The sequence below is a fragment of the Podarcis cretensis genome (genome assembly GCF_951804945.1).
Source record: "Podarcis cretensis genome assembly, chromosome: 3".
Classification (NCBI taxonomy): domain Eukaryota; kingdom Metazoa; phylum Chordata; class Lepidosauria; order Squamata; family Lacertidae; genus Podarcis; species Podarcis cretensis.
Window position 1 is genome coordinate 74,064,893 of NC_137172.1, and position 12,847 is coordinate 74,077,739.

The window sequence follows — 12,847 nt, forward strand, 5'->3', positions numbered from 1 at the left end:
CCACATTTGCATTATACATAGTATTTTGATACATATAGATATGTATATGCCTGCAAGTATAGCATACAGAAAGTTGATATGGCATAGTGTTATCCACTTACATTAATGCCTCAAATTAATTATTTTAAAGGTTCACTTTTTTTCTTACGGCCTGCAGATTTTAAAAATGCAAAGTTGAAATCTTTCTCAAAAGAGTTGATTCTTTGTCTAGTTGGGAAAGTTGCTGAACAACTGTGGCTCACAGTTTGCCAGAAAGAACTGAGTTCTAGAATTAAAAATGTTGTTCAGAGTAGTCAACTCTCTTGCTTCAGAGAAGTTAACTTTTAATAGGATTAAGGTAAAGGTAAAGGGACCCCTGACCGTTGGGTCCAGTTGCGGACGACTCTGGGGTTGCGGCGCTCATCTCGCTTTACTGGCCAAGGGAGCCAGCGTATAGCTTCTGGGTCATGTGGCCAGCATGACAAAGCCACTTTTGGCGAAACAGAGCAGTGCACGGAAATGCATTTGATTTAGACCACAGCGCCACCCGCGTTTAATAGGATTACTTACTTTTAAAATGGTTTGAGAACTGCTACTGTGCCCTGCATTCAGGCAAACAGTTATAAATCCTCCAAGGTGGTTTACTGGAATGTGCACATTTATCCACATATGTTTGTCCACATTTCAGCGTTCAGTGTTATGAATCATTCAGTTTCTGACCGTTTTCCAAAATAAATTCATGCTAATAGCTACAATATGGGCAGCAATATTGGGAAACTCTCTCCTCTTCTAACTATTGTCCTGAAGCCAATATGACTGGCAAGAGACTGTTTAAAAAGGCCAGTTTGGAACATGAACCTGCTTCCCAACCCCCCTTGTTTTCCATCCAGAACTGAGAAAACAGTTGGCTGAACATCTGCACATACTATTTTGATGGTTTCTTTGAAAATTCCTCCTGCTACGATGGTTAGGCTGGGAAAAATAATGTATTTTGGTGCTATTCTCCACTCTCCCAGCCCCCAGCTTGACATAAGGGGGGGCATACAAAAAAGCCTCCACTGTGTCACATTAAATCCCAACTCCAATAACTGACTGTTCGCACAAGCACAAAACAGCCATCTAAATCATTTTAACATAACTTTATATTAACCACAATAATCCTGTTGAGAGCTCGTTTAGAGTAGCAATTGATTTAGAACATCCATATGAGGAAACAGAAATGAGTAATTTTTTTTGCCCTTTGCATATATTATATTAAGTTTTCAAAAGTGACCATCTTAAACCCAGGGTTGTTCACTTTTGAGAAGAAACTGAAAACCTAATGGTTTTATGTATGCCTAACACTGCGTAAGATCAAACTGCATACATTTAATTACTGTTGTTCATATTGGGAGGAATTCAACATTGTACTCTTCTGATTGTTCTGTCAGCACAAGAATTCCAGCTTGCCTGAAAGAATGACCCCTTTATCATCCCCCCATAAGCTGTTCTAGGGGTTCTCCTGACACCCCCCAAAAGCATGGCATGTTACGGGGGGGGGGGGGGGCAGAACCAACGTGATTGGTCAGTTAGTTAAGTATTTATTTTGTTTTACTTGATGGGGGGCAGCTGCCCTCTCTTGGCTACGCTCATGCCCCCAAGGCTCATTGCAGACAGCAATGCGCAAGACGAAGCCCTTGTGTAGGACTTCCATTGATGTGACTGGGTAGGTGAATCCTGCATATAGATGTATACAGTGGTACCTCGGGTTACAGACACTTCAGGTTACAGACTCCGCTAACCCAGAAATAGTACCTCAGGTTAAGAACTTTGCTTCAGGATGAGAATAGAAATCGCACAGCGGCAGTGGGAAGCCCCATTAGCTACAGTGGTACCTCAGGTTAAGAACAATTTCAGGTTAAGAACGGACCTCCAGAACGAATTAAGTTCTTAACCCGAGGTACCACTGTAATAATATAGCATGTTTTTCTTCTTAGTTCACTAGGAATATAAGAAAAGCAAGTCATAAATGTCATTAAAATTTCAGTCATAACAGGTCTTCAAATGGTTGTTTGCCAGGAATGCTTGGCTCTAAGCAGAAGAGCTAAAATGAACAGGTTAGAAAATGTTATGATGACTGAGTTTTGCTGAATTTTAGCTTTAGCTTGTCAGAGATGTTGTGGATAATTATTTCAGTTCTTTTGAAGTTATACCATGGTGGAAGAGGATTATATCAAAGATCCGATTAAACAGCTGTAGAAGCAAAGGCAATTGCAAACACTTTAACCTTCAAGACAGTTTAGAACACACTTAACTATGGCATATTTGAATTTTAACCAGCTTTCTACTGTGTGCTGTTTTGCATGATACAGGTATCTTAGTTTAAGGGTTTTATAAAACTGCAACTCAGGAGCACTTACAGCTCAGTTCTAGCAGGTTTACTTTGAAATAAGCCCCCATTATGTTAAAAGGGGTTTATTCACAGTATTGCTTAGAATGGCTTAGGCTGGTGTAGGTTATATATCAAATGTCAAGCTCATGTCAAGAGCTGTTTTGGAAAGATAGCCAAACTTTGTACCAGAGAGTGTTAGGAGTTTTGCTTTGGATAATATTTCAGCTGCATAACTTCCTCCCTCAACTTTTTATACCAACTTCACTGCATCTTACAAAGTTCAATAAGAATACTCTCTCTCATCTACTGTAAAGATGTAGTCAGATACCAATTACATTTTAACCTGCACAAACAATAGACAAGATTATATACATTAAATAGGTGGCATAGTGAGATGTGGTGGTATCCACATTAAGTGAGTCATACATATAATAGACAAGTATATAAAGCTGTAAGCTTCTAGAATAAGCTATTATTGTGATGTTTAACTTAATATTTGCCTTCCTTGTTACAAAAGAATGACTAATTGGCTACTGTATTCAATTAATTCAATGACCCTATATAAAAGAAGTGAAAGGAAGTACAGTGGTACCTCGGTTTAAGAACAGTCCGGTTTAAGAATGATTTGGGTTACAAACTCTGCAAAACCAGAAATAGTGTCTTGGTTTGAGAACTTTTACCTCGGTCTAAGAACGGAAGCCAAATGGTGGAAGGGCACCGGTGGCGGGAGGCCTCATTAGGGAATGTGTGCTTCGGTTTAAGAATGGTTTTGGTTTAAGAATGGACTTCCAGAATGGATTAAGTTTGTAAACCGAGGTACCACTGTACTGTATCTTTAACTTCACAGACTGAAAGGAACTGAGCAACTATTGCTTTTCTAAAAAATGAAAAACAATCCTACTCTTCTAGGAGTCCAAAACACAAAGAACTGACATGGAGATAAAATTACAAGAGGCCCAATTTGATTTATTTATAATGCTTATAAACTTCATATTAAAAGAAACATTGGAGGAGACCCGCTGAAAATAATGGATGCAAGTTAGTCATGTCCATTAACAGGTCGTCTCTGAGCAGGGCCAACATGGGTTATAATCCAGTAAAAATGGCCCTAACGAAAGTACATGCATAGCCAACATTCACTTTCTGAAGACGCTTCGTTACTATGCAGCCGTTTACCGTTAACGGAGCAGGATCTTTAAGAAAAGCTAGTCACCCAGTATATATCCAGCTATATCTATGCAGCACTTCATCACAAAAGCGACCATCTTCTTCCTTCTTCTTCACCTTTCACCTTTCATCATTCTTCCACCTTCTCATCGCAAAAGCGACCACTACCCTCGTCGCCTGTAGACAAAGACAAAAGAAACACGGAGTAGAGCCGAGGTTGCAATTTTTTTATATGCCCACGTGACCAGATGGCGCTGACGCTTTCTCCCTCAGCGCACTGCTTACTGGGACTTGTAGTTCCTCTTGAACAAGAAAGCTCTGCAGTTCCGCCGGCTTGACACTATATGTCCCAGGCGCCCCGGGAACACTTTACGCCGATTGGTGGTTTGACAGCTCAGAGGGGGATTGGCTGAAGCCGGACATCTACCTCGCGTCGACTCCACAGGCGAGGCGGCGCGTGCAGCTTTGAGAGAAGGGGCGGGGCCTGGTGTCTGCAGCCGCCCCGGGGGATGGCGGGGAGAGAGGCTGGCCGCTTCAGAAGCGGGAGCGGTGGTGGGCGGGGGCGCTCCGCCGAATCCGACCCGCTCCGGTTCTTTGGGGTTCCGTCCGGAGAAGCCTCGCGGCGGGCTCGCGCCAGCCTCTCCTCCCCGCCCCCGTTCTGCTGATGGGCAGCTTCCTCCCCGCTGCGCTGGGCGAGGGGTGGGTCCGGGGCGGAAAGAGACCCAGGCCCTGCTGGGCTGGGAGCAGGCGAGCCCGGACGGGGACTTTCTCCCCTTGAAAGCGGGGCGGCGGGCAGAGGGGAGCGCCAGGAAGGGAGGGACTCTCCTCCTCCTCCTCGCACGGTCCCAGCCAGCGCGAAGCAACTTTCTTAGCCGTGCAAGTGCTCGGACTCTGCAAGCCGAGCTTCTCGCAGCCTAACGGAGGCGCCTCTTCGCGCATTCAGGGAGCGAGACGTATTTTATTTCGCAATATTTATATAGCGCTTGGTTGCAACAAAGCCGCGAAGCGCTTCTCGGCACCCGGCCATTATAATGAGGGCTGGCGGGTAAGAAGGGAAGTGGCGGAAGGAGCAGGACAAGACCCCGACTCTTCTGGGGAGGAGGAGGAGGAGGAGGATGGCGGCCGCCTCGGAGAACTGAGTCGCGGGAGAGCGACGAGCGGGGATCTCTTTCTGACAATGGCCGACCGAGATGGAGAGGTGAGGTGGGATGGGCTGTGCAGCAGGGAGCGCAGCGCCCGCGACAGCGCCATGGAGAGCATAAGGCAGGCGGTCCTGAAGAAGAGCGAGGCGGTGGCTCCGGCCAAAGAAGCCGCGTCTCCTCCGGCGTCGCCGGCGGCGGAAGGGCTCTCGCCGCCTCCCAGCGGGGCTCGTGGCGGGCTGAACGAAATGCTCGCCCGCCTGCTGATGCTGTCCAAGAGGTGCCCCTTCCGAGACGTGAGGGAGAAGAGCGAGGCCATCCTGATGAGCGTTCAGGTAAATACCCGGCTCCTGTGCTTTCTTCGGGGAGCGTCTCGAAGTTGGCAACTCTTTTCCTTGGAAGAAGTTTCGCTGAGTTCTGAAGGCCTCGCTTCTTTCTGCCTTCAGGACGAAAGTTTTGTGTGTGCGTGTTTAGATGGTAAGACAAGGCGCTCAAGGCACATGGGATTTTCTCCTTTCACCCTTGCAACTGCCCTGTGAGGTAAAGCAAAGTGAGGGACCAAGGTCACCGTGGTAGAGCGGGGAGCTGTCTTAAGCCGAATTGTATCATGCAGCTACTTTTGCTGCGTGGCTCAAGGGTGCAGACGGAGTCTTTCTCAGACCTGGTGTTGGAGATCCTTTCACCAGGATTGTCAAGGATTTAGGTCTGTTTCTTCTACTGCTGCCAAACCTTGACCTCTGAGTAAATGATCGATGAGATTTCATTCTAATAAAATTTGTTTTGCACTGGGATGTAAGAAAATTTAAGCAGTGATCTTCTTAAGGGGAATTGAACTAGGATTTACCCCCGCACAACATCATTAATGTCCAGTTAACAAAATTCAATCCCCTAACCTTATCTGGATTATGCAGTAAACATTAATGCACCTTTGGGAAAACCTTTGCCTATGTAAGTGGCTCTTTGAGCAAGTTCTCCATCTGCTCATAGTAATATAGTTAACAAATGAATGTTCCAATGTGTTTGCTTGGAAATTGTGCTTCATTGGAGACCTGTGGAACAGTAGCAGTGCTGATTAATTACACTCCAGCAAATAATCTCCATTCCTTTTCTATTGGAATTAGCAGTTGATAGTAACTATGTTCTATGCAAGTAAAGAATGTTACACTTGCAGTATAATTCTAACAGGTCCCATTGACCTGTTCAGCAGTTAATTTACTCACTGGTGGAAGAAGAGGAGTGCGGGGGGAGCGCACCGCCCCCCCCCCCCCAGCGCCAGCCCAGTGGGGTGCCATCACGGCTGCCCCACCCGTGCTGGGCACCACACCCCCGCAGGTGGCATGCCACGCCCCGGGACGTGTGCCAGCCCCGCCCCCTGGTGCCGGAGCATGAAGCTCCGCCACTGAATTTACTTGCCTGTTTTAAGTCTTTTTTTTTTTTTTTACCAATTCAGTATATTTTCTTTGAATTGTCAAATAATTTTGTGTACATTGTGGCAGCCTTTGGCTATGTGCAATAAAACTGACTGAGACTGAGACTGAATTTACTTGCCTGAAATAAAGGTCAAAATCCTCCAACCTTTGCAAGGTCATTGTGCCCTTCAAATTTTAATTGGGATGAAGATTATTACTTTTATTCTTCCATGTGGAAGATTTTGCCAAGACTTATTCCTTTTTATCTAGTTAAAGCAGGGGTGAAGAACTTCCAGCCTGCAGGCCTAATTGGGACCAACAGGCCTCCCCAGTTGGCCCATGAGACAGTTCTGGCCAGGTCATGTTCACTTCCCTATACCTGATGTCATATAGGGGATCTCCAACTGGCTGTGCCTGCAAAGCACCTGGCCAGACGGTTCTTTATAAGGGGTTTCTGAAGACCTGCCAATCACTGTAGAAAATAGCTGTTTGAAAGGAGCTTCTGAAAAGGTGGGTGGACAAAAGAGATCACTTGATTGCGTTGTGACATCAGGCAAATCAACAGGTGGACAAACTTGGTAAGTGCAGGGTGAGGGAGATAATCTGACCAGCACCCCAGAGCAGATCCATTTTCCCACCCCTGAGGTAAATGGACAACTGAATACTACTGAGAAAAAAATGCATTGGATTTTCACAATGAACTTGACAGAAATTAAGCTTAATATTAAGTCAGCCCCTAGGGACGCGGGTGGCGCTGTGGGTAAAAGCCTCAGCGCCTAGGGCTTGCCGATCGAAAGGTCGGCGGTTCGAATCCCCGCGGCGGGGTGCGCTCCCGCTGCTCGGTCCCAGCGCCTGCCAACCTAGCAGTTCGAAAGCACCCCCAGGTGCAAGTAGATAAATAGGGACCGCTTACTGGTGGGAAGGTAAACGGCGTTTCCGTGTGTTGCGCTGGCTCGCCAGATGCAGCTTTGTCACGCTGGCCACGTGACCCGGAAATGTCTCCGGACAGCGCTGGCCCCCGGCCTCTTGAGTGAGATGGGCGCACAACCCCAGAGTCTGTCAAGACTGGCCCGTACGGGCAGGGGTACCTTTACCTTTTATTAAGTCAGCCTGCTTTAAAATATGAGTGTTTCCAATATAGTTCCTGTTCTGTCACCATGCTACCAGCCATGACTCAACTCTGTTGTTACAGGTTTATAAAGCCAGAAGTTCTGACAAATCTAACAATATAGTAAAGCTACAAAGTTAGTTATCACTATTAGTAGTCCTGCTACACATGCTCATACCATAATATTACCCACTCAGCATGAATTATAAATGTTCTACAGTGATAAACCATGGAAATAAGTTCAGATTGACACACACCCATTACAGAAAAGCTAGTACTGAAGGGCATGCTCAGTGCTAAATGTCTCATGTATGGTGGCCCTCAGGATCTCAACACTTTAGCACATGTCTGATTCATATAACTGAACTTTCCCCCTAGTTATCCCCCCCCCACTTGCCCAGTGTCCAGAAGGGAAATGGGATGGTGTTTTCTTTTCATGATCACAGCACGTCAGTGCATGGTGATAACACTTGAACACACCACACACAGGACAAAATTGAGGTGCAATTGATTCTGAGACTGAATGAGGGAACTCATTAACACTTTTCAGGACTGCATATGATATTGCATTGATGTATGGGTGTTTTATGCAACAGGTGTGTCTGGTGGGCAGGTTAAGAAAGTGTAATAGCTGTGCATAAGTAGAAGTTCAAGGAGGAAATATTGTTTGATCTGGGCCTCTATGTTGCTAACCTGAGCAGGCACTGTTGCCTGAGAGCATATGAAGGGCCCCGTTAGATAAGATCAATGTCCACATAGTCCAGTATTCATGGAAAGTATCCCAGCTATCAGCAGGCTCTATGGTCCATTGGGGGTCATCATGGTATCTTACCAATGTTGTTGGAATACAACTCCCATTATTCCCAGTCAACATAGCCAATAGTCAGAGCTGATGGAGTTGTAGTCCAACAGCATGTGGAGACACCATGTTGACTACCCCTGCGGGTGGTCCATGGAAATTAATAATCTACCATTTTTGCCTGGCCTTGCGGGTCCAGCCAAAAATTGTAGTCATCAGTTCCCCACTTGGCAATCCTTTCTGTAGGGAAAGGATGCTGGGCAGGAAAGTGTACCAGCTTTGTCCCCACTTTCTTCATGTAGGGATCAGTGGAGATCATGTCTGGTTGGGTGCTACCCCTTCCTGCTGTCCACGTTTCCTGCTGAGGTGTAGGGAAGCCTGGGACAGGAAAAGCCAATGGCATAGTGGAGATTGCTTGTCAGTTTGCCCTTACATGGCCAAGGCTGCCTGGATCCTTTGGTCACAGGGCTGTCCCCAAAACTTCCAGCCTTCCTCCCAGTTTTGGAGCACCACAAAACTTCTTGAACTATTCCTTGGAACTGACAAGGTTACAGGTGCCACATAATATTTGTTCTGCGCTTGTAATAAATTATTGTTTTAGTGTGGCAACACCTTCGCTTTGGAACTTCCTGCCTATTGTCATCAGGCAGGTGCTGTATTTTTTTTGGAACTTGCTTTAAACATTTTTGTTTAGGCAAGCCTATCTTGACATCTTGTTAGTTCACTGCTGATTTAATTTTTTATAATGTTTTTAATTCCTTGTTTTAACTGTTTTTATTAAAAAAAAAAATATTTCTTGTAAATTGATTGGTGGTTTTGCTACAGTGAAGCGGTATATAGATTTTCTTAAGTACAGTGGTACCTCAGGTTACATATGCTTCAGGTTACATACGCTTCAGGTTACAGATTCCACTAACCCAGAAATAGTGCTTCAGGTTAAGAACTTTGCTTCAGGATGAGAACAGAAAGCGGGTTCCGGTGGCGTGGCAGCAGGAGGCCCCATTAGCTAAAGTGGTGCTTCAAGTTAACAACAGTTTGAGGTTAAGAACGGACCTCCGGAATGAATTAAGTTCTTAACCCGAGGTACCACTGTAAAATAAACCTGCTTCCCTCTGCAGCTTCAATATTGGGAAGAAGGAGGTCCTCTGAGAACACTTTCCGCTAGGTGGTTCCACACTTACCATTATTAGTGTGGCAAGAGGAATTGTTGTTGTCTGGGTCTACCAATGGTCTGTGATCTACTCTTGGCCTCCTCCAGTCTGACTAATAGAAGCCTACAGTGTTACAGTGCTGCTTATAGTACTTAGAAGGTTGCTGGAAAGAATGCTTTTTAAGGCTGCATTCCTGTTGAAGGTTTTCTGGGAGCAACCCTTTTACTTCTGAGTAGACATGTTTAGGATTATGCCTTTGACATTTGCTTCTTAGGATGGCCCAGGCAGGAAGGTTTATGTAGAGGAGTATTTGTAAACCTAAACTGAGAGCAGAATTTTCCAAGCATTCTGCCAACTTAAAAGCATTGTTCTTAATGTGGTACTTTGCCTCTCCAAGTGAAACATTCAGTAAAGGAACAGTCAACTATCTCTTTCAGTATGTTTTTGTAATGAGTGGTTATTTGCAGTACCTCAGATGCAGTTTCAAGTCTTGGCCTAATAGTTGTTTTCATTGAAATGAAAGATTTGTGGGCACTTTGAATTATTTCTCATAAATTCCTTTCTTTTTTGTTTGTCTGTGCTATATAAATTATTTAGATTGCTTAATAGACTGGTAGTTTAGTCGCTTGATTGTAAAAATAGGATCAGAATATGCTTGTTGGAAATAATGATGTATAATCACAATAACAGACAATTATAAACTGGTTCTTTAGTTTAAAAATACCCAAATAAGGGAACAATAAATAAAACAATACTAAAGCAACTTTAAAAAACCCAAAAAACAATGAGTCTCTCATTTTAAGAAAGTTTATATTTAAATTATTTATAATGGCATACAGTTTTTCTGCATCCTGTGCAGGTTGTTGTTATCCTTTCAGTAGATACTTAAAAAAAAAACCAACTTGTAGATCAATGACTTGTGCAAATCTGATGTTTAAACGACTGTTTACACATACTTTTTCTCTTGTTTGTGTAATACAATTGCTAATACAAAACAAAAATACATGACAATATGGGTTAAAATATTTTCAGAGTCTTGATTACCCTGTTACTGGTAATATAGGGCAGCAATCCTTAATAAAATATTTTGCCTTGGTATGAGAACTTAGAGCTAAATCTCAATGGTCATCTTTTTTGAGTTTCATTTGTCAGGAGATCTCCATTACCTTCCCTGCTTACATTAAATTGTAGTAAGTTGGTTCTTTTTTGTTATACATTATATATTTTATTTTATTTATTTATTTTATTTCTACCCAAAGGTCTCAGGGCGGTTCACATAAAGGCTCACATACATAAAATAAAAAATACAAACAACAACCCAATAAAAAACCCCTAAAAAGAGCCAGCATTTTAAAAAGGGTATAGGATCTTGATCGGGTCAGGCAAAGGCCTTGCCAAAAATGAATGTTTTTGCCTGGCGCCTAAAGGTGTATAGTGAAGGCACCAGGCAAACTTCCCTGGGGAGATCATTCCACAGACGGGGAGGCACTGCAGAGAAGGCCCGTTCTCATGTTACCACCTTCCTGACCTCTCGAGGAAGAGTCTCACGAAGAAGGGCCTCAAGATGATCTCAGGGTCTGGGTACGTTCATATAGGAAGAGGCGGTCCTTGAGGTATTGTGGTCCTGAACCGTTTAAGGCTTTATAGGTCAAAACCAGCACTCTGAATTGGGCCCAGAAACTAATTGGTAGCCACTGCAGTTGGACCAGGATTGATGTAATATGCTCAAACCGTCTTGCTCCGATGAGCAACCTGGCTGCTGAATTCTGCACCAGCTGAAGTTTCTGAACCGGCTTGAGAGGCAGTCCTACATATAACACATTGCAGTAATCTAACCTTGAGGTTACCAGGGCATAGACAACAACAGTTAGGCTATCCCTGTCCAGATGAGGGCATAGCTGGGCCACCAACCGAAGTTGGTGGAAGGCACTCTGGGCCACTAAAAAATAATTATTTTGAACTTGAAGCATATACTTGGTTAGGGACTGGATATTATCCATGTAGCATACTGAAGGTGTTTAAGGCTTAAACCCTATACCCGACTCACCTGGGAGTAAGCCCCATTGAACTCAGTGGAACTTACAGGCAGCTCCTCTGTTTCCACACATTGTTTAACTATGCGCTCTGTGTAGAATTACTTTCTTTTATCTGTCATGACCCTTCCAACATTAAGCTTCATTAGATGCCCACAAACTCTACTGTTATGAGAAAGGGAGAAACACTTTTCTCTGTCATGCCCTGCATAATTTAAAAACTTGTATCATGTTACCTCTTACTTGCCATTTCTCTACCCTGAAAAGCACCAAATGCTGCAGTAGGGGAATCGCTCCAGCCCCTTAATCATTTTGTTTGTCCTTTTTTGAACTTGCTTGAACTTTTGTGAAAAATTATTAATTACAAAGATGCATATTTAGAATGAGTTGCAATTACAGTATAATGTTTCTTGACAGCATAGTCAGGAGACTGATAGCTGTGGTTCTTCTTTTTTTTTACCGTATTTTTCGCTCTATAACACGCACCAGACCATAACACGCACGTAGTTTTTAGAGGAGGAAAACAAGAAAAAAATATTCTAAACGAAATAGTGGATATATGATTTTTGTGGTTCATGCTGTGGCCACAGACATGTGATCTGACAGTGAGTTTGGAGTAGCCCAATGCAAAAATCCTGAGGATCCATGTGGCTCCATGCTTTGTAACCACGGAGGAGGGAAGGAAGGGGAACCATGGATCCTCTGCTCACGACTGCAGATCCCCCCCCGCCACCCGCAGGCATTCACTCCATAACATGCACAGACATTTCCCCTTACTTTCTAGGAGGAAAAAAGTGAGCGTTATGGTGCAAAAAATACGGTACATCTTTCTAAGCATACCAGGATTTCTAGACAAAGAAGCTGCCTGGGGCTGCCTGGAGGAGTTGTCCAAAATTTGGAGAGCACCAGGTTGGAGAAGACAGGTCTGCACTGCTGTGTTTTTAGCTTGGGTTATGTTAGGTCATAGGATTTGCATGCCTTGTATCTGACTGTCATCTGGCTGAACTGCTGCCAAATGATAATGAAATGTATGTTTACACAGCAGCTGGCTCTCCTGTGAAAAAAAGCTTTGTCAGTTTTTGTTGTTCTCTTCCTTCTCCCACCCAGTGTGAAGTTTGCCTGGAAGATTTCTGCCCTTGGAAGAAATTAAAAAGCTCCATGCGATCAGGCTTCAGATGCCTGTGGCAAAAGTCTGGCCCTTATCTTAAAGGGCTGTGCAGTTCCTAGATTGTGGAGAAATGTTCAGTCATGCAAAACAACAAGATATGCTTCTTCCGAGCCCCAAACTGATAAAGGAGCAAATACAGCCAAGGGTACGGTGTCACCACAGCGATTGTGATGATGAAGCGCAGAGCTAATTTGGATGTCGGTTCTCACACTTTTTACTTCGAAATGCAAAGCTAGAGAATGGATATGAAGCTAAGCAAGTTGATTTGCTGTCCTAATTGTTTTGAGCATGGCATATTGCTTCAGTTAACTTCATTTGTGACTTTCTTAACCAGGCAAGTATCCTTGTCTCTAGCTTGTGAGAGGCAAAGAAAAAAAGTTGTTTGGTTTTAACAGAGCTATGCCTAAATATAAGTTATATTCCTGAACTATCAGAATGAATTCAAAGAATGTGTGTGCCTGCTGAAATATTCCTGTTTGGGCTTAGAGTCACAACAGTCTGTTGGCTTTGTTTCCCCCCCCCC

At 44.1% G+C, this 12,847-nt stretch overlaps 1 protein-coding gene and 1 long non-coding RNA gene across 4 annotated transcripts in view; one reads left to right on the plus strand and one right to left on the minus strand.

Annotated features, from left to right (window-relative positions):
- Positions 1-3,295: 3,295 nt before the first annotated feature.
- On the minus strand, positions 3,296-4,039 carry LOC307213682. Its single transcript, XR_013837634.1, has 2 exons — positions 3,945-4,039; positions 3,296-3,694 (listed from the first exon to the last, which is right to left on the minus strand). It is a non-coding gene; the product is annotated as an uncharacterized lncRNA (long non-coding RNA).
- A 314-nt stretch (positions 4,040-4,353) lies between these two features.
- SESN1 (sestrin 1) overlaps positions 4,354-12,847 on the plus strand; it is a 45,371-nt gene continuing 36,877 nt past the window's right edge. Inside the window, exon 1 of one of the 3 annotated variants that reach the window (XM_079971672.1) lies at positions 4,354-4,991. In XM_079971672.1, the coding sequence (XP_079827798.1) occupies positions 4,695-4,991 (297 nt within the window). In that variant the 5' untranslated portion in view covers positions 4,354-4,694. The remainder of the gene's footprint in view (positions 4,992-12,847) is intronic. The other 2 variants (XM_079971671.1, XM_079971673.1) reach the window with 2 other exon arrangements.